Here is a 26,103-nt window from a genome sequence, read left to right as displayed (position 1 = left end):
CCCAGGACTTTCCCGGAAGGCGGTGCCCGAGCTGCGCCAGGGAAGGAGGGATGAATCTGCAGGGAGGTGTGATTCAGAACAGGGCAAGGCAGGGTGTGTTTAGCTTGGCAGGAGATGGAGGGGTCTCCCTGGTGGATCCTTCGGAGTGCCACTTCAGCACTTCCCCACTGGCAGCTCCGTGCTGGAGACGGAAATGTGCTCAGGTGCCAGAGCACAGCAGCACAGCTCTTGCCCCACACCGCGTCTCTGCTTGGGCATCACGGTGGATACAGAGCCCGACTGTCACACACATGGGCGAGGGAGCTCAGTAGCAACTCAAACCTTAATATGTGGAAATCAACACCCTGAAACAAATGCTGGCTGTGCTGTTACCCGTCAGCCCCACACGGTCATTTCATCTCCCTTCTGGAGGTTCGGGACTTACCACTCCAGCTTACAGAATACCACGAGGGTAAAGAGTTTGTCCCCAGTAGAGCTGAGGCTGGGAAATGCACTGAGGTGGAATCAGGTGCACAGAGCTGGGGACACTGAGGGATGGTGGGGGGGCGGGGTGAGGGGGATGGTGCCCACTCTTTTTCATTTGCAACAGAGACCCAGGAAGACTCAGCTGGGAAATCTCTTCCTTACCTGTCCCCAGAGAGAAGGGCGTCATTTCTCATGCCTACACCTATACTGAATGCCACATGGAGCCTGAGCGTGTCACCTTGTGCTGGGGCATTAGGAACCATCTAGTGGGCAGCTTGCAGCTGTACTTATGCAGCCCCCGTAGGCCCGGGACATCATGACATGAAGCAGACACCTGGATGATGTGGGCTGTGCAGGCAGCCCTCTTGGGCCTGGCTTGGCAGATGACGTGGTGAGTTTGGAGGACAGAACCTCTCCACTCCAACCTCCAAGCCTCTGAACCTGTTATGTGACAAGGGGCTTGGCAGCCAGGGGATGGCAGCACCCACTGGAGCTCTGCTGCCCTCTAGACAGTGTGCCCCGTAGCTCCAGGGCTGTTCTCCTGTGTCACCAGGGCGGTGGGGTGGGGTGGAGGGCAGTGCATCTGCTGAGGTGTTTGCTGGCTAAGGTTTTTGGCTACAAGAAGGTTACTTTAAGGGTTAAGACAAATACTGTCAATTTCAGACCGTGGAGACACTCATCTCAAGAGCCTGGATTGTGCCTATGGGTCACTTAGACCAGTGGATCTAAATGATGACAATGTGTGGATCAAAAACGAAAGCAGGCAGGTGGATAAAATGTGGCAATACTTGAAGAGAACGGATCCAAGAGAATAAGTTTCCCGAGGCTAATAGGCCAAGCAGCACGTGTAGCAGGAAGAGAAGGCAACACCCGATGCTAAGACAGAAGCCCTGGGGGACAGGGCCAGTCCTGAAGAATAGGAAATCCAGCAGTTTGGTGATACTTGCCCTGTGGCTTTAGAGAAATAAAAAGGTTCCTAAGTATTGGTAAAAGGTAAGAGATCTTCCTTCCTTCCTTATCAAATTGGATAGAAGAGAATAGACCCCCACTCTTAGAAGTGGAATTGTTATTTGGTTGTCAAGTCGTGTCCGACTCTCTGCAACTCCATGAACTGCAGCATGCCAGGTGTCCCTGCCCTTCACTATCGAAGGCCCCTTAACTCCATCCCATCCACTGTATCATGCTTACTAGGGCATGAGTGTGCTTGCCAAATGACTGGCTCTGATGGCAGGGAGAGAAGCAGATACATCTTCAGGCAGCCTCTGCCTCAGTGTCTGTGTTACTGGTCTTTCAGTTCAGTTGCTCAGTTGTGTCTGACTCTTTGTGACCCCATGGACTGCAGCATGCCAGCCTTCCCTGTCCATCACCAACTCCCAGAGCTTACTCAAACTCATGCCCATCGAGTCGGTGATGCCATCCAACCATCTCATCCTCTGTTGACTCTTCTCCTCCTGCCTTCAATCTTTGCTAACATCAGGGTCTTTTTCAGAGTGAGTTCTTTGCATCAGGTGGCCAAAGTACTGGAGTTTCAGCTTCAGCCCTTCCAATGAATATTCAGGACTAATTTCCTTTACTGGTCCTTGGGTGCCAATAAAGATACTGTAGCATTATCAGGGATTAGAAATACCCAGTCCTTAGGAAAGTACCCCAAGTTGTAGGGAGAGTGGATAATATATCTCAGTCCTGATATTCCCTCATGAAAGGGCTGGCTTTGGGGGCTGTGTTGAAGCCACTTTCACCTGGGACAGTTTCTCCAATGGAGAAGAATGCTTGGAAATAATGTGAGTGGCAGCTGAGCCTCAGGGTAAATCCTGTGACCACGGTACTGCTGGAGCAATGGCATTCCAGTAGGTGCTAGTGTCCCGTAGGTTTACAGACGACCCGAATGAGCCAGTGTATCTGCATTTGGTCCCAAGCCACACGGGTGGGCGAGGAGCCTGTGGCCCCAGCACCCCACCCTGCTGCAGGCTGCTGCCAGAAAGCATGGCTGTGGGTCTCACCCAGGCCCAGCCTGCTAGATGGGACCCCCATTCCTGCATGCAGCTTGGCAGGAGGGCAGAGTGATGCCCAAGCCCTGGTGTGCATGTCTTTCTTATGTCCAAGGTCACCCCCGACTCCGCTCACATTTGTCATCTGCCACTTCATTTCTCTTGGAGAGGGACAAGGAAAAAGGAAATGAACTGATGACAGTGGTAGGTTACAGGGCACAACCTTTTAGCACCTGGAGCCTGTCTGAGAAAGCAAGGCGCAGTAGAGAAGTTGCCCAGTCTGCCTTAAAGGGAGAGAAGGGGAGGGAAGGAGGGAACACTGATGTCTGACACCTGCCCTTGTCTCTGATTCTCTCTCAGCTCTCAGTAACAGTTAGCAAGCAGAGTTAGGAAGCTAGACCCAGGGCTATTTGCAAAAACAGATTAGCTCTGTTGCAGGCTGGGAAGTATTTCCTGCATAATCTGAACTTAGACCTTGACGTATCCTTATGTGATGTGGTTCAGATTAAAAAAAAATTTTTTTTTTTAGTGTGTTGTCTGGGTTAATATGCCAGGGCATGAACTGAGTGGTCTCCCTGGTAGCCCCAGGTTGACCTGCAGGCCAGGCCTGGCCCAGCCCCTTCATCTCTGGGAAAGCAGGGCACGAGAGGGCTGGGAGTGGCGGGCGTTGCTGGAGAAGGCCGGGCCATCTGCACTACTGTGAATCAAGGTTGGCTCCGACAGAAGGCGCGAGGGAGGAGGTGCAGCTGCTGATGGCTCAGACAGCTTGGACCTGTCCAGGCAAACAAGCCGCTCAAGTGCAAGAACAGCCAGCCAAGTAGGCAGAGCACGAATAAGGACTCAAAGCTTGAAATATCTGACAAGATGTGGAGGGAGGGGAGGAAGCTGTCTGGGATTTTCAACTGGTGTCTGGCCTTGCCTCTTGGCTGAGGCAGACTCTCCTGCTACGGTGGGGCGGGGAGGTGATGCCTGGGAGCTGGTGGGCGTGACCCAGGTGAGACTCCCTCAGGCTAGAGTTAACAACAAAAAAAGTCTTCATTTGAACAAATTGCAGAAACAGCTCTGGATTGTCCTCTAAAACACAATCGACCTGCCGTCCACAGATACCTATCTGCCCTACAAGGTTGAGCAGCACCGGGCTCCGCCTGGCGTGGGGGATGGGGGTGGGGCTGCGGCTTTTCCTGGGACAACAGTGGTGTCTCGGAACCGTTAAGGAAGGCGACGGGGGTGCCCAGAAGCGGCAAACACCCCTTCTGATCTTCACCTTCCTGTGGCGGGGGGGTGGGGGAGGGAGGCCAGCAGTGGATGTTCGAGGGCTGTCACTGCTCCTTCTGGCAAAGACCCTCTGACACAGCGGTAGTCCATCCCCAGTACATGTAACCGCATGGAGAGAGTGGAGAAAAAACATCCAGCGTTCGGCCTCTAGATCAGATATGGAGGAGACAGGACTCTGATATTTTAAAGATACATCCCAGTGATTCGAGAGCACGCCCAGGCTGACAGCCCTCTATCTTGAGAGTGCGCTCGGACAGGTCAGTCCTGTCACCGACTCCAGAGGGATACTCTTGTAGGTGGTTTTGCTTAGGCGAAGCCAGCGGCCAGGAGGTTTCATTCAGGTTAGGAGAGTAACTTCCAAGAACACCAGGCCAGATATCACTCCACCGATGGCCCCCCAAAAAACACAGGGAAACCATCCTACAAACATGTTGCCCTCCTCAGAGGTCCTGGCAAGGGGGGAGAGAGGACAGACTGCTCAGAGGCCCGTGGGTATCAAGTGGGAGAAACTGAGGCACAGAGAGAATATCATTTATTCTGAAGGAAAGTGGGAAGAGAACAGACACCTTCCCTGGACATAGGCTGCTCTACAAACTGACTCACAGTTCCAGGTCAGCACCCAGTTCAGGTTCAGAAGTCTAAACGAGGGAGAAAGTAGTTTTGAACGTTAGGTTTCTGACCCTTGGCTGACGGGCGCTGGCTGCTGAAGCCCTTCTGTGGTTCACTTAGAGTCAGTCCAGTGGCTGGCAGTGTGCCAGGTGACAGGGAACAGTGGAGATGAAAGACTTGGGCTGTGCCCTTGAGGAGCTCAGGGCAACAGGGGAGACAATTACGATGGATGGTCTGCAGGTGGAGACCAGGGACCTGTGTGCTAGGGAGCAGCACAGAGTCAGGGAGAGCAGCCACCTTCTCCCACCCAAACAGTGCCTCGGAGCCTGCCGGTCTGGTCCGATGAGGGAGCTGCCCGCGATGGAATTTGGGGTGGAGCACCGGCCACCAGTGGGACTAGCACTGACTCAGACCTCAGACGGAAGACAGATGCTCCAGCCCCCCTACAGAGACGAAGGAGGCGATTTCTGCACCTCTCTCAAGCTGGCATTTGCTGAAAGGACTATGCCAAGGCTTCCCCTGGGAGCACAAAGGAGGGTGCCCAGGCTCTCAGTAAATATGACTGGTAGGTCTGGGCTGTGTGACTTTGGCAGTCTGTAGCCTTTCCTCCGCTTCAGCTTCCCTTAGCGACACACAGACTCGCTGAGCATTTAGGTGTAAATCACAAGGCCCCCCTCAAGTGAAGGAGGGCCAGCAGGTTGCCCCTGAATGAAGAGGTGCTAAACTAGAATCCTAAGCAAGGCTGTGCTGTGTAAATGTCACATGGAAGCTTCTAGTTCGAGCTCTGGAGCTCCATTTAGCTTGGCTGCAGCCAGCTGCTATTCACCCCACCTGCTGAGCAGCCAGCGCGACATTCAGCTTTGGAGTCAGCATAGGCACCGAGGACACAAAAGAGTCATCACGGACTCGCATGCAGAGCTGAGAACACGGGGACTCCTGGGAGCAGGGGGAGGGGCAGCTTTCAGCCTCCCCCCCCGCACCCCCAGCTTCAGCAAAATCCCACTAGGTTATAGAGCTGAACACTGAGGAGAGCTGGGCCCTCCTGGGTGTGTGCCACCACGCAGCTGTCTGCTGTCTCCTGTGTGCGAGTGAGGGCCTCAGGGTGGAGTGTGGGAGCGCTGGCAGGCACGCTATGTGGCACAGCACTGCTCGGGGCTGGGTGACACTGAGGTCCTTCAGTACAAGAGACACAGCAGACCAGCTGTCCACCGTGAACTCTGACTGCAGACCCAAGTCTGGCTTGTCCTTTGTGCCCACCTTGCACCTCACCCAGTCATAAGTCTGGGGTGCAGACTACTCGTGGGAACTTATCCTGAAAGGTCAGTCTTAGGTTATCCAAAGTCAGAGCTGATCTAGGGTGCAGTGATCCAAATTTAATCGCTTAAACCACTGGTTCTCAACCTGAAATGAACATCAGAATCACCTGGAGAGCTTTTTAATTAAACATTTTTTCATTATTAAAAAAAACCTTTTGATTTGAAAAATCTGAAGCACTGAAAATAGAGAGTTGTCATGAACTCCCATATACCAGCAATCCAGGTTCAACAGTTATGGAACTTGTCATATTCGGTTCAGCTATCCCCTCCTCTTCTCTGCTGAAATATTTTAAAGCATCTTCGAGACATGATGTCATTTCACCCTTCCATACTTCAGCAGTGCATCTCCCAAAAAAACCATGGCCATTTCTTATATAACCACAGTGCCACTATCACACCTAATACAATTAACAAAATGATTCCATGGTATCACCTAATATACCTGGGAAATTTACCCTTGCCCACCTCCACAGGACCCACCTGTGGGGTCTGCCGCAAGCTCCACCAAAGTCCTATAACCCCCATCACATGGTATACAAATAAATAAATAAATACATAAATAAATAAAGTCAAGGAAAAGGTGACAAGTCACAGACCAGGATGAAGAAGGGAAGGAAAACAAAAGCATTTGGAAGTCAGTCAGCCACAGAGCAGAACTGCTTGTTCAGGGCAAGGCTGCCGTAACTGTGAGGCCCACTTACTCGGTCCCCCAGACCCAGCAAAGGTCTGAGAGGTTTGGAAGGAGAGTTGTTCAGCTGCCCTGGGGCGCTCAGCACCTCACACCAGGCCAGCCTGCGTTTACCTCCTCTATTCTAGCTCTTCTCTCTCTGTGCACTCTGGCTCATTGGCCTGGTATTTGGGGCAAACTCTGAGCCTTAGCACCTGACTGTAGACAGGATTCATGAGGTCTGTGGTGAGGGGTGTGTGCCAAAACTTCCTGGGTGTTGGGACTGGGGATTGGGACCATGTCTTCAAATTTACTTATTAAAAAAAAAGAAGAAGAAAACCTAAACAAAACATCCTGAACAAAGATGAGGCTGTATCACTGTAGCTAAAAATACCTCTACTGAGGGCGTCTGCTCACCAGCTCCTCAATTAGAGATGCTACAGGGCCCTTTGTGAGCTGCACAGTGTTGGCAGCTCCACAGGGGCTCTTGGTGGCCAGGGACAATCCCGGGAGCAGTGACTAGTGACTGCTGGGCGGAGGGGGCTGGCGAGCTAGCTGGCCAGGGTGGTTGGCACACATCAGGTAATTCCCATAATCCTCTCTTTTTTTGGTGGACCTACTGCCTAGGCCAAGAAACTTCTGCTGCCTTCTGCAGCAGGCTAAAACACCATCTCTGAGGTGGGCCCATAGTCATGGGGACTGCCACTGACTTCCTAAGCTGCACAGGAGTACGATGACAACTGGGGGTGGTGGGGTGGTGGGTGGGAATGCCACCCAGTCTGGCTCAGGGTGTGTCTGTCCTACTGGACAACCTCCCAGTGTGAGTCAGTGGTAATCAGACACAGGTAAGGCCTCTCTCAGTGACCTCAGGAAAAGGGTGTTTTAAATGTAGGCTTGACACCCGAAGGGGTCAAGGAGTGGAGGTGGAGGGTCTCATGGCAACGAGGGCTTCTTCTTCTGGGTCCTCGCAGCACCTACAGGTCGGTCACTCCAGCAGAGTCTTCTTTATTGGGGAAGATAAAGTCCCAGGGAGGTATAGTGGCTCTTGTCAAGGTCATAGATTTAGTAAATGGAGGAGCCGGGACTTAAACCTGGGATTTTTGATTACAAGTCTAGCACTCTGTTCCACTATACTATCGCAATGAGTGGGCCTGTTATAAGCATTCAACAAGTGTTGAAAGAGCTATGGGAAATGGTATTGTCACAGTTCAGGTGCCACAGGGACCTCAGGTGAGTGTCCCCTCAATGACCTGGGGATTCTACAATCCCTGCAGGTTCTGGGAAACTCAAGGGTCAGATTCAGTAACTGCATCAGATGGTCAGTGGGGGATGGTGACAGTGCCACAGATCTGATCTCCAGCCAGAGATCCAAAGCCACTCCCCTCTTTTCTGCCTCGGACAGTGGGAAACGTCTGGTATTAGCTTGACTCTGGGCTGTCAAGCAGAAAAGGGGGCAAGGCCAAGGCCACGGTGTCTGGTTTGATGCAGGTGATGTTTTCCTGTCACGTTTCTTGGCATTGCTGTGACCCTTAGGAAAGAATTTGGAAGCTGAAGTCAAAAGCATGAGAGGACTGGGTCAAAAAAAGAAAAATGGAAACAGTGAGAGATGTAGGAGAAGATACAAACTGGTCAGGAAGAAGAGTGCAAATAGAACATTTCCTGAGTGTATGAGAGTATGGGCAAAAATGGCCTAAAGTCTTGCATTGTCTAATATGGGCAGCCTCTAACCACATGTGGCTATTTAAATTTCACTAAAGATCCTGTGCCTCAGTTGCAGTAACTACATTACAAGTATACAATACCCAGAAATGGCTAGTGGCTGTCACACTGGACAGAAAGCACCTGTTCTATACTCGCAGAAAATTCTACTGGCCAGTGCTGGGGCCTGCCTGGTTATCTCCACTCATTTCTTACTGGCCACAATGAGGTTCTGACACCTTTTTGGGGAAGAACTGAACTGGGGGAAGCCAGAAGGAGCCACTATTCACTCTCCAGCAAACCTGCTACACCTGGGAACTCGAAGGCTTAGCGCGACCAGCAGCATGGACCTGCCAGTGTATGAGGCTCCCCGGGCCCTAAGCCCTCTCTCCCCTCTCCCCTGCATGCTTACAGCCACTCTGACCTTTGCATATTTTATTCCGATTCTATTTTACGGTGTTTTAATTGATGTTTAATATAGCTTAACTCTGTGTGGTGTTCAAAGCCCCTCACCAGGGGGCCGTTCACAGGCAGAAGCACAATTAATAGCAATCCCCAGAAAATTATGCCCTGTATCGAAGTTGTCATTGCACCATATAAATGCTTATTATTACTATTGAATTCTCCAGCCCTGACACCTCCCTGTGTTTACTAGGTAGCAGATAAACCTCTGAGTTTGTGCCTTCCCTATGCTACCACACCATTAGGACTAAATATAGCCCTTGTGTGTATGTTTAGCTCCATTTAGCTGTGCTTTGGAAGAAGAGGGGGTAAAAAAATCAGAGTTAATTAAATTGCCAGAAAATGTAATTTGTTCCTCCCCCACTTGACAACCCCATGAAAGACAAAGAGACATCACTGTTACCAAGATGGGTAACTGGCCTCAGCTATAAGGTGGAGGTGAAGCCCAGACCCTGGTAACAGGACACGGCTTTTGGATTGGCCTCCTGTGAGCATACAGTGAGCAGGTCTTAAGACCACAGGATGTTGGGAGAGCAGCTAGGCACTACCCTGTGCCCAGGCTGAATGTGACCAGAACACAGAGCTCAAGCTTGAGGGGCAATCCTAGCTCCCCAAGTAGCTTGAGGGCAATCCAGCTAGGAAATCTGACCCCCAACCGTCATCTCTCTTAGTAAACAAACCAATTTGGGGCTCTTCTGAAGCTTAGTTTTTGGCAGGAAAGCAGCTTTTCTATGATTCACATGTCAGGATAAGCAACGGAAAATTCCAGGTGGGTCTGGTACCTGGCCTCCTCTCTTGCTGGCAGTTCTTCCCCTCCTGTGTGTGGCTCTCTGGACACCCTTGTCTAGTGAGAGTCTTCTTTACAGAACACAGAGGGTCTGGAAGACTTCCTCCTGACTTAGCTCCTTGTTCCTTTCTTACTAAAATAATGGAGTCTAGACAACACACAGGCTTGCCTCTTCTGTCTGCCTGTCACATATACCTAACTCCCTTTTATAGGCCACCAATGTCATAGTCTCCAAGGTTACCTGTACTGCAAGGGGATGGACAGGTGGTGTGGCTGTTGTCTGGGAGGCATTGTAGAAGTGCAGGTGAGAGCAATGTTATCAGAGTGTGGAGAATGCAGGTCTATGAATTACTGTGTGAATGTGCCCAAGTGATCACCTTCTTCCAGCCTCAGTTCTCAACTACTGTGAACCCTATGGATTGGACAATATAACGTCTAGGCCTCATAGATATAAAATGCTATAGGCCTCATAGCTATAAAATTCAGTATTCTGAAGGCTGTATGCTCAAGTCCTTGGAAGCGGAATGGGTCATGCTTATTTCTATTTATAATCCATTTTTTATTTTTGCACTCAATGCTCTATGGAGAAATGTAGATTTCTATTCTAAATTCTTCCTAACTAACAAAGGAAAAGTTCTATTTTAGGTTGTTTGACAGGGAAATGTTTTTAACTAGATTGAGTTTCCCATATTTTGTTTGCTCTGCCTTCTTCCATCTTTGCCTAAAAAAGAAGTTTCTAAAAAACCAGAAATGCTTTTGGTATTCTGGCAGAGCAGGAATGAAGCTGCCTTGGCTGAAGCGAGAAGATGGTGCCCATCTCGGGCCCCAGTGGAGCAGGACTATTTGCCATCTGCTGCACTTGCTGCCTCGTCTCCAAATTGGGCCTGTTCTGTAGTTTGCTGCAAATATTAGGAGCTGAGCCACTAGCACTTCCCACCCATGGCAAGTCTTGAACCCTCCGTACATGGGCTGCCAAGAGCATCTGAAAGCAGGAGGCTGCTTTCTAGCTTAGGAGAAAAACACGTGCATTAAGTGGAACATCTTCCCCCTTCTTTGCTCCTCCCCAGCTGTTTTGAAAACTTTAGATGGAAAGGGAGGAAAGGAAGACCTGTCTGACCAAACCGAGGAAGATGATGGAATTGTCTGTGCAGGCCAGGATGGTTTATTAATGATCCACAGGAAAAGAACAATCGTCCTGCCGCAGTTTCGCCTGTAATTAACCAGCTTCATGGAGAGCTGGCTGCCTTCTCCGGGTCTGGCATCTGCTGACCACAGAGCTACCTGACACAGCAGCACGGGGTTTCTAGCAAAATCCCCTCCCTGGGAGAGAGGCATCCGAAATAGTGACTTCAACTCACTGGGCAGGCACTCAGGATGTGTGACCGTGGTGGCAGTGCTCCTCCACAGAAGCCTGGCCCTGTGCTCCGGCTGACACGAGAGAGTGTGAGTTGTCTGATGGCAATGCTGGCTTCACACCGCCCACGAAGTGCCCACCCAGGTAAGTGGATCCCTCTGCTGGGTGGTGGAGGTCACAGAGCAGGGGCAGCTCTGGACACCTGGTGGCCCAAACTCCACGGACTGGATGTTCTGGAACTGGCTCGTGCCGCAGAGGGGCTGAGAGGGTTTATTGACTGTGCAAGGCATGGTGGACAACAGATGCTCCTGTGTAAGGGTATATGGTGGACAATCAACAAAATTCAAAATTCCACCACACAGAAGGGGAAAAGATGCTGGGTGAGCCAAGCGCTGCCTCTGGAGTCAGGGCCAGCCTCCCTCTTAAAGGATTTAAAGACCCTGGGGCATCGCCCCAGGTGGGCAATGTCATAAGTATTTGGGGGTTGGGTGGGGTGGTCTCCATCACCTTCCCCAAGTGAGAGGTAGGTGTTCCCCCTGAAGGAGAACAGAACACACTAAACAGCCAGTTGGCAGTTTAGAAAAACGGGTAGTCAAGGCAGGCTGTGCCCTTTGGAAGAACAAGGGGAGGAAACTGCTAGGTGAGGCAGCAACGTCCATCAGCTGTTGCCACGTTGTTCTCGCTGAGAGTACAGCACACGTGGCCGACCCCTCAAAGCCAGAGTCTCTGTCCCCACCCAGCTTTGGTTACAGGAGCTGAGCCCAGTGGTTCTCTCATTCCTGTTCCAGCAGTCCAGAAACAAGAGTGGCCCCAGCTGCAGACCAGCAAAGTAACAGGCAGAAGAGGTCACCGGTGGCTTGGTAGGAAAGAGATCGCTCATGGTAAATGAATCGGGACTGCCTGCCATTTTTCCCTGCCGCCACCTTAATCAATGAAGGAAAAGGTGAATTGCTATTGATCTCTTCAATACTTCTCAACGATATTGTACAAATTACAGAAACACCAGGGGGAGGGTGAAGGAGAGAGAGAAGAAGGACAGATGGAAGAAGTCTGGGCAGCAGGAGAAAGCAGGGCCTCCCTGGAGGTGGTCTTCCTGTCAAGGGGCATAATGGGTACTCGGGACACATGCAAATGTGTCAACAAGGGCCCTTTCCTCACCCCAGCAGCGCTGCTGTGGAGAGTGGCCTTGGGGCTCCCTCTACACCTCACACGCTTGGTAGGCCTCATCAGGGCACAGGAAGCCACACGGCTCCTCCTGACAGGAGGCCTCAAGTCTGTGGGTTGAAAGGTGCTGCAGATCCCAAGGTCTCATGAATTTCTGATGCTGCCATTCTCCAGTGGTGTCTGGCTAGGTTACTTCAGCAGCTGACTACAATTCGGAATGGGGAAGCAAGAATCAAATGGCTTCACTGTACTAACTCCACGTCTGGGTCAACTGGCAAAAAAAAAAAAAAAAACAAACCAAACAACAAAACTAGACAGGCAGCAGATAAAGTTGAAACCAGTCTGCATGTTACATAATGTTACATATGTTATCATACTTGATAATGACAAAAATGATGGCTTCTGGGGTTCAAGCCTGACCTTTGAAACACTCTGGGCTGAAAGATGTGTCAAAAAGATCAGAAAGCAAGAGGCTAGTTCTGGATCCTGGGATTGTGTGCAGACGGGCTTGACGATGTTATTTATATGTGAATAGTCTTTCCCCGTGAAGCAGAAAACAGGGTATACTGGTATCACAGACAGGGATATCAACCCATAACAGGAAGACACACATGGACTGTCTGATTCTCAGGACTTGGACCACCCAGCTGGCTTTAAGGAGGACTGAGAACACTTCAGTACTTGGGGACAGCTGCTGTCTAGGAAGCAGTGCTTACTGGAACCAAAGTCATGTCAAGAAAGGGGCAATGTAACAGACAGATGGCATGGCAGAGGGAAAAGGGAAATTCTACCCAAGGTTGGCTCAATGAGGTCAAAGATGGTCAGACCTCAGGGTCAGGAACAACAGTTCTCTTCTTTCATCCACTGGGTCTAACTGTTCAGAGGCAGATGAGGGAAAAAACCGTATGATCAGAGGTCCCTCTCCAGGTCACAGAGTGCCCTCAGCTTGTGGGTGGGTGTCTGTCACTGGGGGCCTGGCAATCCTTTTCTACATACATAGGAATAACTGGGGACTCCCCAGGAACCTCACCCCATGCCTTTCAGCATCCTCCAGGTGGAACAGGGTTAAGTGCTCCCATTCTGCAGATGGTGAAACCAAGGCTGGCAGGCAGTCACATGGCAAATACAGAGCAGAACCCAACCATAAAAAGCCATGTGTGAAAGCAGCAAGAGCCCTGCCGAGAGCGCTTGGCATGATTCTCCAGGGACAGTGACTCAGGCTGGGATTGTATAATTCCGAAATCAATGACAACACAGTTCGCCAGTCTCCCCACCTGCCTCCCACAAATACCTGAAGGCCCACAACGTAAAGCAAAATAGAATGCAAGTTACAAAGCTGCTGATGTGTTTAGAGTGGAAGTGCTGAGATTAGGAAGAGGAGGTGGTTAAGTGCACCCTGGGCGTTTACAAACGGCCACATCTGCAGCCCTGTAAGCCGATGAAGGATGAGCCCTGGCCAACTCTGCCAGGCAGACAAGAGAGACAGCCGGCCCCACCCGCAGGAGTGAGAGCGCGGTTGTAAGAGGGCATGAAGATAAGAAACAACTATTTAGCAAACACCAGTATCCTCCTACAAGGCATCTTCCAACTCCGAAAGTGACCCTATTCTAAAATTACCAAGTGGCAAGTGGCCAGGCCAAAAATCCATATCCAATCAGTGGTAATGGACTATGTGTTGCATCTCCACATGTAACGTTGCAGCACTGCTATAAAAACCCTGGGTCAGTAGTTTTAGACTGATTTAACTGGAGCAGCAACGGCCGCCCAGCGCTGCAAGCACTGGAGAGGTTCTGAAGTGCAGCGGCCTATGGAAAGCTCTGGCGGGGAAGGATGGATCTGCTGGTCTTATTTGCATGATCTTCCACCTCTAGGTATACGTTCAGTGCCAAGATCCTTTTCTGGTAACTGTTACAAGGAAATCCATTGCATCAAGAGAAGGGAGAGGGAGAAGGGGAAGGCATTAGGCTAACGTGGAATGAAAAATGACACAGTTTCACTGTGCAGCTTCACATTCACTTCTCATTCCCAGTTCAATGGACTGCTTTTGTTCTTGGTGCACTCAATGTCCCAAAGGACTTGTCGTGGGTCCTTTTATTGTCCCTTTCAATCCTGGATAATGCCTGGATCTTTCTTCAGAGCTCCTGCCTGGCACTCCACTCACTTCTAACCCTCCAATTTTACCCAGATCAAAGATAAACTCATGGCAGTCAGACAACTATGGTCATGGTAAGGTGATATGGAGCCAAAAAACACAACTGCTACATCAGAGCATAAGGAAGCATGGACCAGCCAGGCTCAAATAAGTCATCCTGGAAGCCCTTATTTTCGAGTCCCAGTGACACTGGGAAATGAGTAAGGTCAGAGTCCAGTATAAACAGAGAAAGCATGGCAGATCACTCTCCAAATACCCCATGGCAGTCGGGGTGCATGGCACAGTTCCGCAAGCCACTGCTTCTTAGATGTCCATATGACACATGTGGACTCCTAGCTTCCCCTGCCGGAGAAGGCAATGGCACCCCACTCCAGTCCTCTTGCCTGGCAAATCCCATGGACGGAGGAGCCTGGTGGGCTGCAGTCCATGGGGTCGCTAAGAGTCGGGCACGACTGAGCGACTTCACTTTCATTTTTCACTTTCATGCATTGGAGAAGGAAATGGCAGCCCACTCCAGTGTTCTTGCCTGGAGAATCCCAGGGATGGAGGAGCCTAGTGGGCTGCCATCTATGGGGTCACACAGAGTTGAACACGAATGAAGTGACTTAGCAGCGGCAGCAGGTTTGCCTGCTGGTGACAAGTGGCTTATCTTTGGTCCACAGTCAAGTTGAGAAGAGGCTCTGTTTGTAGGTTTAGGACTTCTGAGCATTAGTGTTTCCACTGCACACAATGCTGCCTGGAAGAAGTTGTTCTCATTTGCAGGAGGATGTGGAAGCAGTACCAAAGAGACCCAGACTTTTCTCTTCTTTATAGAAAAGAGACTGGCTGACCCCTGATTCTACTTGAATGCTCCCCACACACAGGCCTGTGTCCAGTCCATCCTGCCTGTCTTGGATGGTGGTTTGTCCTCAGTGAGGTTCCAATCCTAGATTTAGCTCAACTAGGTGAGAATTCTCGTGAACAATATAAAAGATGTCGTGAGCTGTTGCTCACTGAGAATCTCCTATCTACCAGGGCACCAGTGCTGGGCACACTGCAGATATCCATTATATCCATGGTAACCCTACGGAGAGGTACCCAGAGAGGTAAGGGCTTAGGCTTAGTAGTATGGCTGCACTGCACAACCCCTTAGGCACCATTGGGGTTACTGAATTCTATTGAATACTGATACTGATAATAGAATCTATTACTCACTGAGACTGCCCAGGTTTTAGAGGCGCTAAGGATCATGTCCAAGGTTGCACAATAAATGGTGAAGCTGGAATGAGCACCCAGGTCTGACTCTGCACATTACTAACAGTCTTTGTTAAGTGGCCAGGAAGGGAAAGATGTCCTTCAGTGTTCAGGAGATGGGTCTAAAGAATGAGCTTATCCTTGCTGAATATGTGAGACATGCTGTTCAGACAAGGTTAGGGGATCTCTGCTGTTAATTCTCAAGCTTGCTCATAATCTTATTTCATGCATCACTGCGTTTCATAACAGACCATTGGTCACTTTCATTTTCAAAATCCATTTAAGTTCAGCTGACCAGAAACGGTCACGGGTGGAGTGGCAAGTGGGAAGTTCATCACTAAAGCCAGGTTTGGAACCCGTAGGATCTCGTCCAGTCCTTGGCAATAGACACAGGGAGTGGGCGTGCTAAAGGCAAGAAGAGGGTGGTGTTGAGGTTGGCTCATCCACCAGAGCAGTCAGGGCTATGCCCTGGGGGGAGTCACATGTGAAATGCTAGAACCAATACTACCTGGAGAGCAAATGCAACCCCCAACCTGCTTCCTCTCTGTGGACAGTCCTGCTATTGTCTATGAGGAGACGGGCTTTAAAATGGCATCAGGTGAATCATATAATTCCAAGGAGAAATGATGAACATTCAGGCAGTGGGTGTGTCTGGGAATTGTTAGGACCATCAAAACAGGGAGGCGTGAGGCCTGAAGACCCCTGGACATGCCAGGTTGAAGGCTCACACTCAGGTCTACATGGGCGTGGGCCAAGGTGTCAGGGTCTGAGGTGAAGTTCTTCTGGAAACAGACGGGGCAAATCTGCACGAGGCCGTCTCTTGTGTGGAAAGTGAACACAACGTGCTGGTCAAGAGATACGAATGAAACAGAACTATTTCCCAAATGAGGCTTCCAGAGAGAAGTGGACAGACTTCACAGACGGGATTTCACCTGAAAAACGCTAATTCCAAGTCCCTTTTCTTTAGCCCTTTGTCATTAAGAATGTTACTACCCCCCTACCCCATGCCACCTTTTTTTTTTTTTTTAAAGAGAACTGCAACCAAAGCTTAGAAGCAGTGAACCCCCAGGATGATTGAAGAGGTAAGAGAAATCTAAATTAAAATAAATGTCACTCAGCTCACCAGCACTTTTACCTCTCAGGAGCCCAGCAGTCTCTTACCTCCTGATAGCAACTCTCCATTTGTTCCAGGCCAGAGGCTCTCCATAGCTCTAGAGTAGGCAGACCAGGAGGCTGAACGTGCCTGGCAACAGCCGTGTTCCACAGGGATGGCTCATAAAGAACATCATTCTATGTCAGGCAGGCAGATAGTATCAAATACCATAGGTGGCAGGGGTTCTGCTTAGCAAGGCTGTTTGAAGGATTTTCACGACCTTACGTTTGTAGTGATAATCTGTTAGTGAACCAGTAAATGCATTCTCCAGTGGCAATCACTGCCCACTATAACTCACTTTCAAGCCTCAATTTAGATGAGGTTCAAAGTAAGGGCTGTGGACTACTGCAGCAGAAAGACGCAAGAGGAAGTCATGTTTGAGCCTTTCACATCTTTACTCTGGGACTGATGTGGGTTTGACTAAAGATGGAAAGGAAGAACCAGTGCCAGGGACTGCCCTAGCATTGCCAAGGCTTTTACTTATGGAGGAAACAATTTGTTAGGTCTACACCTCTAATTTTCTTGCACTGGAAGGAACAGTAAGAAAAACCCAACTAAAGTGGCAGAAAAAACAGAGAAGTTTATCAAGGAAGAGTTCACCGTAGTAAGGACCCCGTTATCCAGGGAAAGGAAGAGTCTCTCTGCTGAAAAGGATTTTCTTCCCTGAGATACAATGGCATCCTTGAGAACTTCCCACATACATATATATATGTATATATCCCACATAGAGGCTATAAGGAGGCCGCATCTCTTGTGGACCCAACTTTTATTCTGCACCCCACCACCCCCATCCCAACAGCCAGCCTGGGATGCAAACACTAGTCTCTGGAGGTCAGTGAGGCCCATCAAACCTATACCAGTCAGGCTGTATGACATAATTACAGGTAATAGGATCTTGGCCAAGCCAATGAAGAATTAGGCCCAGCAGCTATTTCAGAAGAATGGATGCAATTCTATGCTTGACTAGCTATGAAAGTTCCAGGCAGAAGAACAGGGAAACAGACAACAGCCAGCTGAGCCAGCAGCTTTGCTGAGAGGAATCCCACTGGAGCCAGCACGCTGCTGGCTCCCATCAGTGCACGCTGCTGAGTTTGCTTGGGGAAGGCAACTGGTGACTGGCTCCCAAGGAGTTTAAAAGCCAATGGGGGGTGGCGGCTGGGGGTGGAGGGAGAAAAGGGCAATGTGACATTCTTCATTATATTTAGCCTCACCTCTTTTATTTTGATGCCATTTTCACTGAATGGGACTAGAACGGGAACTGAGGGCCCTCCTCCTAGATCTTTTAGAGATAATTTGTCAAGAGTCAGGAGCCCATAAGTGAAGGGGCTGTAAGTGGGCAGCCTGGTATTCACATGGTGCTTACAGCCTATCCCTGAACAGAAATATGAACTTCAAAATAAACCCTTCACCTCAGTTAGCAGTTAGATCAACAGAAGCAGAGGATGGAAACCACCAGGGAGGGAAAGAGACAAGCAGCATCTATTAGGAGAGTGGGGAAGGACATAATGCTTTCTTTTTGAACACTGGAATTAAAAACAAAACAAAACAAAAAACACTCAAACACCATTATCTCATTACCCTGTCAGACAGGGAGACCAGAGGAGGTCAGAGTCCCCTAGAAAGCACACAGTCAGGTCTGAGTAATGGACTTTTTCTATGAGAAGATCCTAAATTAGCAGCTATATGTATGTCCAACCTCAATACTCCAAAGACTTCCTCTCCACTGTACAAATGTTAAGCTTAGAGAGCTTTCCCGAAGAACCAGAACAGACAAGAACAGGCCTTCTTCCCAGACTCTAGAATTAGGTCACAGGGAATCAATGAGTTGATTTAATGAATGTTTATCAGTTGAAATTCTCTGACACATGAGGCAAGATACAAGAACACAAAGGCAGAAAGCACGATTCTTGTCCTTGTGAAGTGAAGAAGTGAAGTCTCTCAGTTGTGTCTGACTCTTTGCGACCCCTTGGATGGTAGCCTACCAGGCTCCGCCATCCATGGGATTTTCCAGGCAAGAATACTGGAGTGGGCTGCCATTTCCTTCTCCTTCTGCCACTTCCTTTCCTTCTTGTCCTTGAGGAGCTAACAATTTGGTGGGGAGACCAACACAGATCACGTCAACATCACTGGCCAGTACATGACAGATGTCTGTATGGCCACAGCACTCTGGGGACTGAAGGAAAGCCATCTGCCCAGCCTGAGAGATCCAGGGAGCACTAAAGAGAGAGAAGGGGGTATATCTGGACGGACAGATGGGAATAAGAGAGCAAAAGAAGGGGGTGGTTGATATACTGGGTGGAGAGCTTAAGTTGACCTCACGGATGGGAGGTATGGAATGAAATGTTACAAATGGGGAATCGTGAATTATAATGTCAGCTATGATGAGGTGCAGATTGAAACAAATAGTGGAGATACCTGAAGTTCAGATGATATCAAAGATACATGTAAACTAAGGAGATTAAACTTCATCCCAGAGGCAATGGGGAGTTACATTTTTATAAACGATGCATCTTTTGAGAAAGGTTAAAAATAGAAATATGGACATACATGATCAAACTGATATGAAGCAAGGCAGGTCAGCAAGAAATTATACAAAAATTAAGGCCCACTAAGGCCAAACAAAGGATGAAGCAGGAATCAAGCAGCTAAACGATATAAGAACTATGACAAGAGGAGAGTCAGTAATTCGGGAAGGCATGGCACCTCTGCAGTTGTGAGCCCCGAGTCAGACTTAGAGACTCTGACCACTCAACCAGTGTTGGACCTCCAGGCAGATCCTTTACAAATTTATTAGTTCCAGATATTTGAAGGCTGAGGAATATACAACACAGCTAAAAAGAATAACCACCTTATAACAGCAAAACTGGCAAAATTTGGGGAGAAAAAACACTCATTTGGGAATGCAGACATTTGAATTTTGGTATTGATATTTGTCCTACAATAAGCTCTGTGAATAGAGGCAGTTCACTCTACATCTTAGTTTCTAGAATTGTAAATCTGGGGATAATATTTTTCTTATAGGTTTGCTGTGACATTAAAACAAAGTATTATATAAGAAAGTGCTTTTACACTAGAAAATGCTATATAAAATTGATCACTATTAGGACAGAAAATCTTTACTTGAGCCCCCATCAAAGAAAAGAGCCTTAAATTAATTGGGAAAAAAAAAATGGACAGACCTCGGGTGGGTGATGAACTGTCAAGAATGTGTGGGGGAGGTGAGAAAAAACCTCAGCCCTCCAAATAGCCTTTAATGCCTTGGGGGATAAACAGAGGTGTTTAGAAAGCTGGCCTTGCTGTCTTTGCTCTTTCCTGGGCAGTGGTAATCTAGAATAGGGTGTCTTTGTATAAATAAGTGCAACATTGCTGGATGGCTGGCTTGCTTTCCCAGCAGGTTATTCTTTCCAGCTCAGCGAGGGCTACCAAGGGGCAAGGCACTGATAAGAGCTGGAGAGCAGTGGGTATCCTCCACCCTTGTGGACTTCCCGTGGCTTGAACCATCCTCATCGTTTTGATCCAGAGAAGTAACGTGGCTACTGTTCCTCCTTACATTTGTCTTCTGGACAGGGAGGGGGCCTGCATGGACAGACGGGAAAAGAAGGGCGAGAGGGCAGGTACCAGAACTTTGGGGAAAGACAGGGCATGAGGGAAAACACTATTTTGACCAGCGGTGAACTGCTTAGACTGGTTTACCTTTTTCAGACCAGACATAGTACATTTGGCGCTAAAACAAAGGAGAAGGAACCACTTTCCTTTTAATTAAGTATCCTTCCCAGACAAACCTCTCTGTAAATAAGACACCAATATTCAATGCCGAGCCCACATTTATCTGAAACATAAATACTTGCTCTTCAAACAGCAACTGTTGCTTGCGATGCTTCTGTGTATTTTTCTGTTTTTTTTTTTTTTTTTTTTTAAAAAACAGGGGTAGTGGGAGGGAGGGAGTCCAGGCCTGAGCCCTGGGCACTGCAGCCTGCAGAATGAGCGCCCTAGGGGGACAGCCTCCCTGTGGATGCTGGCAGGAAGAAGGGAAACAGGTCAGGGCAGCAGCCGGAGCTTTCGGCTTACTCTCCAGCATGAGGATGTCATTTTCCAGGCAGCAGCAAAGGGCAATTTTGGAGAGCTCAGGACAAAGGGGTCATTCAGAAAGGCCTTGGAAATGATGCCCCCATCCCCCAGGAACTGCCTTCCTACAGCCGGGAACTGTGAAGAGGGTTCAGCTGTGGTGCTGATCTCTTTTAATCACACCTTCTGGTCCCCTCTCTAACAGTGCAGGTTCTCCTGCTGCAGCGGCAGCAGCGGGTGAGTGAGTGAGAGCTAGCTAGCTGGCCTTATGACACAAAGGTGTGGAGAGATTCCCCAATGACTGTTTAACTCACAGGAAGGGCCTCAGAAAGAAGAGGATGACTGGGATTGCTGGATCAATGTTTTAGACAGCAATGCCAAGGTAGGAAAGAGTCACTTACCCAGGACCACGTGATGACTGGAGTGTGAAAACCTTGGAGTCTGCACTTTTAAGCCGGTTGGTTATCTAATGCTCTCCCTCACCACTACTTCTGGGAAGATGCTAGCAATGGGCACAATTCTCCATCTGGGAAATTACACCGGATCTTCCTGTCCTTGGCAATGTGGCAGAGAATTGCCTGAAAGAGGCAGCTGTATTTGGGGGGTGGGGAGTGCCTGGCAGAGGGGGCGTCACCAAGCACATGTCGTCCAATGGGACACAATGATTTCATGTTGTGTGATCCAGAAGTGGTCCAGCATCAAAGGCAGGGGACATGAGAACAAATCCATTTTCAGGGCTACACCCAGCCATTTAAACCCAACCCAGCAAAACCTGTGTAGTACAGTCAGCAAACATGTTTGATAAAAAGACAGTAAATATTCTAGGATTTGGGGACCATATATACTGTTGGAACCAGTCAACCTTGCTGTTATAACATGCAAGGACCCATAGACAGTATGTAAAAAGGTTAGTGTGGCTGTGTTTCAATAAAGCTTTATTTACAAAACTGGCAGTGGGCAGGGCTTGCCCACCCCTGCTCTACACCAAATAAGTGAGGCTGGGAAGAACAGCTGAAGTTCTTTGAGAGTTCCTGGGCTGCTGTGGCCTTCCAGGTCACAAAGAAAACCAGGTAACAATGTGGTGTCTAGCCTATAGTTAATGCCCTGAAGCTGGCAGCACCACCAGGACACCCAGACCATTGACCTTAACAGTCCTGCCAAGCTCCCGACTCAGGGAAAGGAACAAATGCCAAGAGGAACCAATGGCTGAGGTGAAGGGCCATGAAGAAAGATGGAAAAAAAGAAGAAAGGCAACGAGAGGTGGCAGGGAGACACTCAGGAAAATGAGCTGCGTGATGGCCAAAAATGCCAGGCACTCTCTCCTGACGAGTGTCATTGTAAAAACACATTTTGGCAAAGCAGGGCGTTCAGGTCTCAAGATAACGGGGGCTGGCTGAAATGAGAGGGGTCTTGTGTGCAACAGTGCAGGCTCCACAAGAGGATATGGGATGCAAAAACTGCAAGTTTGTCTCCACCCGAAACTGGGAAAGAGACAGGCAGCACTTCCTGCCCCATCGACCCAAAGGTAAGACAGTGCATCTCATAAATAAGGAGACAGTTTTCAGGGCAAGGTGCCCCATACTTGAGCTTTCTGTCTGCTCCCTGCTAGGGTGTTTATTACACAGTCTCTCCCCTACTTCACATCCTTCTCAAGGCAGTCTCTGGGTTCCTGAGTCCAGCTCGATGGCCATCCCTCCCTCTGTGGGGTCACACACGAGGCCCAGGAGGTGCTGTGAAATCAACCTAAGACCCAAGTGCTGCTCCTTTCTGAGATCAGACTTGTAGTGACTGGGGAAGGTAGGCAGGGGCTGGAGAACTGGCCCAAAATAAGTTAATAAAACATATATATATATATATATATAAAAAGAGGGGGATGTGGCAGGGTCAATGACAATCGCATCACCACACCTGTTTTACTGAGCTAAACGTGATTACCAAGGGAACAGGCAGGAGGTGAGAGAACCCATTCGCCTGCGGCCATCACAGCAGCAGTTTGGCCCCTGAAGAGTTCCTGGAATGAAGTCTTCAGTGGACACTGCCCTGAAGGTGAGAGTTACATGCAGCGCACTTCTGTGGTCCCATGCTCAGCCACCCAGGCAACCACATGGCCCTTCTCCTAAGGGTGGGAAGGACCTCTACACTTGAGGATCAATCTGGCGGGCTTTTCTACATTCTTGTGGGGTAGGGGGAAGATGGCAAAGAGAAACGCTCCCCAGGACAACTCCTGAAATAAAAACGAGGATACTATACAGGCAAAAGTTAGTGAACAAACCTATAACAAAACAAAAACCCCTCTTCATTCCTATGCCGTTCAGAAAGGAGTTTTCATATATGTTTTTCATATATGTTCAGAAGGAGTTTTCCTTCATATGAAGGAAACTGCCCAGAATAGGCTGTAACTGGTTCCTTTAGTCAGAATCCCAAGTTATCCTCCGTTTAGGCCATACTTGTCTTTCCTCTGCATAAAGACCTTTCAAACCTGTCAGCCCAACAATCATCCAAGTGGCTAAGAAAATGTGGAAAGGCTCTCTATCAAGAATCCCCAACTTACAGCTATGAAAGATTGGGACACTCCAACTAAGAAAGATCAATATCAACCGTGGATAAGACTGAGGATGCCAGGGGCACCAAAGAGGATGGGGAAAACGCTTCAACAATCAAATATCAGCAAGTACACAGACAAAGGTAAGGTGATAATAACCATGAGACAGCAGAAGAGCTTTGGGCCACTCACTCCTCTCAGTGGTCAGTATTCTCTTTGACCCCCATGTGCTTTTGGATACCACCAGTGGGCCAGAAACATGATCAGGAAGAAAAGTGGCTGGGGAAACAAGAGTTGAAAAAGAAAAGGGAAAGCACCTTTAGAAGATGTGAAACAACAGGAAGAGGATACTGGTGCGAAATGAACAGAAACGTGACTAAGAGTAAGTGATGAGGATGTTACCAACACATGTCTCAGGCAGCCCAGTGAGCGGATTTCCTTCCCCACCTAAAGCATAACCAACCAACCAACCTTTGTTCCGGCTCCCTATGTGAAGTCTTCAAGTTATGACCTTGAGTGGACTCACCTGCTTATTCTAACATGAAAACAGTTCTGCAGTTCCTTATTCAAAGGGGATATTGCAGGAGGGAAATTCTAAAATATCCACCCCTGTAACTCAATTCCTATAGGGTCAAAAATGTCAATAGCTACTGACAACAGGAGCATTTGGATTCTGGAAACACTTCTCTGGCATGCGGGGAGTGGGGTATCTTTAATTGATAACAATTCAGCCTGCACTGTGCAGTTGCAAAATAGATACTTTGCATACCAACATAAGGACTGCTTCTTCACGAACAAATGCATCTGACCACACACGAAATAGAGGGCAATGTGATACTGATGAGACAATTAAGGAGGTTAAGCACCCCCCCTTAATATATTCACTGACATTTCAAATCAATATGAGAGCTGTGAAAGCTTATAAACAGGTATTTGTACCACTTAACATCCCAAAGAAGCCCACACTATTGCTCCCAAGAATCTACAAAGATCCATGAGCAAGATAACCTCTAAGATCCCCATAATCTTTTTCACTGTTATGAAATATGATATTGCATTAAAGCAGGAGGTACCCTGTGGATTTGATTGTTTTAAAAAAAGAAAAAAACAAAGGAAAAAGGCAGATCTAAAACTCTAAGCCTGAGTCCAGCACACTTCCCACTGTCCTCCTTTGTGCCCCGCCTAGAAGAATGAGTGACAGGCATACTCCTGGAAAGAACATGGATCTGTTGACTATGACTTGATGGAAATTAGCAGGTAGATGGGCACCATGGCAGCTGAGCAGCCTCACTCCTGCCTGCAAGAGCCAGCCCAACAGGCAGAAACAGAAATACAATTAAATTAAGTCAGAAAACCCGCTACAGAAAATGCAATTACTCAAAGATACAAATAAATGTTCAAAGAAAATTGGCCCCTGACAGGGTTAGTCAAGCTTCTAAATCCAGCTGGGGGCAGGCAGCTCTGGGCTGAGTCACCAAGGAGGAGCCCGCAGAGCAGAAGGCTCACTGCTTCAGCATCCTGGCTGGGCCAGCCGGCGTTCACCCTGCATCCCAGGACACCCAGGGTGAGGAGCAATTGGTGGGTGGCTGGTCAATGAAGCAGGGCTCCAGGAACAGGATGTAGGCAGACATGGAATTGATCATGGATGTGGAAGGCAGAGCGCCAGAGAAAGGGGCAGACGGATCTCCGACATTGCAGGAAAACACCAGACCAAGTGAGCTCCGCTCCCTCCACCCTCCTCATCCAAGAAGCAACTGGAAGATGTCCTACCTCTCGCTGCAGCACCAGCTCCTTGGTGAAAAGTGTTGCCTCCTCACTGAATGGCTCCCCTTCTTGCACCAAGCCTGGGAGGTTCCGGGCTCCTCTGGGGCATTCGATACCTGTGTCAGGAGAAAGGAAGAATCTGTGATGAAAAGGGGCCTGTGAGGTCTGGTGTTTAGCAAGAATGGTCCCCTGACTCTGGGAGCCAGATAGGCACTAGATGATAATGCAGGACAGGACAGATAAGTGGTAGGAGGGGAGGAGTTCACCTGAGGTGGGAAAAACGACCACTATCAGGGCAGCAACAGTGGAGAGAGGGATCTTGGTCACAGAGTCTGGAAATTATTAAGATCCCCAGGGGAGTTCCAAGTAAGATATTCAGGAAACACCCCCTACTCCACCAAGATGTGGGATGAATCCCTGTCTTGGACTCCTCACTCTGTAAGGGCCTATAGTCTTGCTGCTTCAACCATCACTTACACAAATGGCTCTCTCACCTAAATTACACTGATATCCCCAGCCATTCTGCCTCCTGAGAGCCGTTCTGGCTGATGCCTAGACATTTTCTCTTTACTATCTGACTTGCGCGTCCAATTCAAAAGTGTTAACTTGGTGTCATTTTCCTCTTCAAATAAGCCTCCCCCTCTGTCCTCTGGCTATATTTGGGACAACAGCACCATCAGTATTTCATTCAGAGTGGGAGACAGAAAAAAAAAACAAACAGAATCTTGATGAAATATTAGGTGTCTGAAGCCAGACAGACCTGGATTCATATCCTCGCTGTCATTTATCAGATCTGTGACCATCGCCCAGTGACTGAGCCCACTCAAAGCCTCAGTTGTCCTATTTGTAAAACCTACTTCACGTGGCTGTTGGTGGAATTAGGGGAGATTATTACAGCAAATATTTAGTAACATGCCTGACACATGGAAAGGTTCAGTACATTTTAGCTATTATTGTATCATTATTATCACTGACACAATTACCCATGCTCAAAATCTCAGTCATCTTTCATTCTACAAAGTAGCTTGCAAGATTCTTGAGGACAGAATCTCACCCTTCACACGCCTGTGTACTCAAGGACAGCACTGTATACAGTATGGGTGCTCACTAACCAAAGCAGACTGTGTTTTCTTTCCCTTTGTTTCAATCACTGATGTTGCAGCTATTTATCACTGATGGTGTGCACCTGTGACAGGCCACGAACTCTGTCACATTTTGATGTCTGAATTAGATTTCCCCCAAATTCAAACTGCAGCTGTAATTATGAAGCCAAAAACGTGACCTAGGTTAGAGACCTAGGAAAGGAAAATAATCAAGACATGGGGGGTGCTGGGATGCACTTAGTGCCCATATCTAAACCATTGCCGTCCTCTCCTGCTGTAAGAAAGCAGTTCTGCTGGAAGGTGTGA

At 48.7% G+C, this 26,103-nt stretch overlaps 1 protein-coding gene across 1 annotated transcript in view; it reads right to left on the bottom strand.

Annotated features, from left to right (window-relative positions):
• The window catches only part of SND1 (staphylococcal nuclease and tudor domain containing 1), a 423,281-nt gene that overhangs the window by 75,577 nt on the left and 321,601 nt on the right, over window positions 1-26,103 (bottom strand). Inside the window, exon 16 of the mRNA XM_040259576.1 lies at window positions 24,701-24,810. Within this exon, the coding sequence (XP_040115510.1) occupies window positions 24,701-24,810 (110 nt within the window). The remainder of the gene's footprint in view (window positions 1-24,700; window positions 24,811-26,103) is intronic.

This window comes from Oryx dammah, unplaced genomic scaffold, assembly GCF_014754425.2.
Source record: "Oryx dammah isolate SB20612 unplaced genomic scaffold, SCBI_Odam_1.1 HiC_scaffold_18, whole genome shotgun sequence".
In the NCBI taxonomy this organism is placed as follows: Eukaryota; Metazoa; Chordata; class Mammalia; order Artiodactyla; family Bovidae; genus Oryx; species Oryx dammah.
The sequence above is the reverse complement of the archived record's forward strand: the minus strand, read 5'-3'. Positions and strand labels throughout refer to the sequence as shown.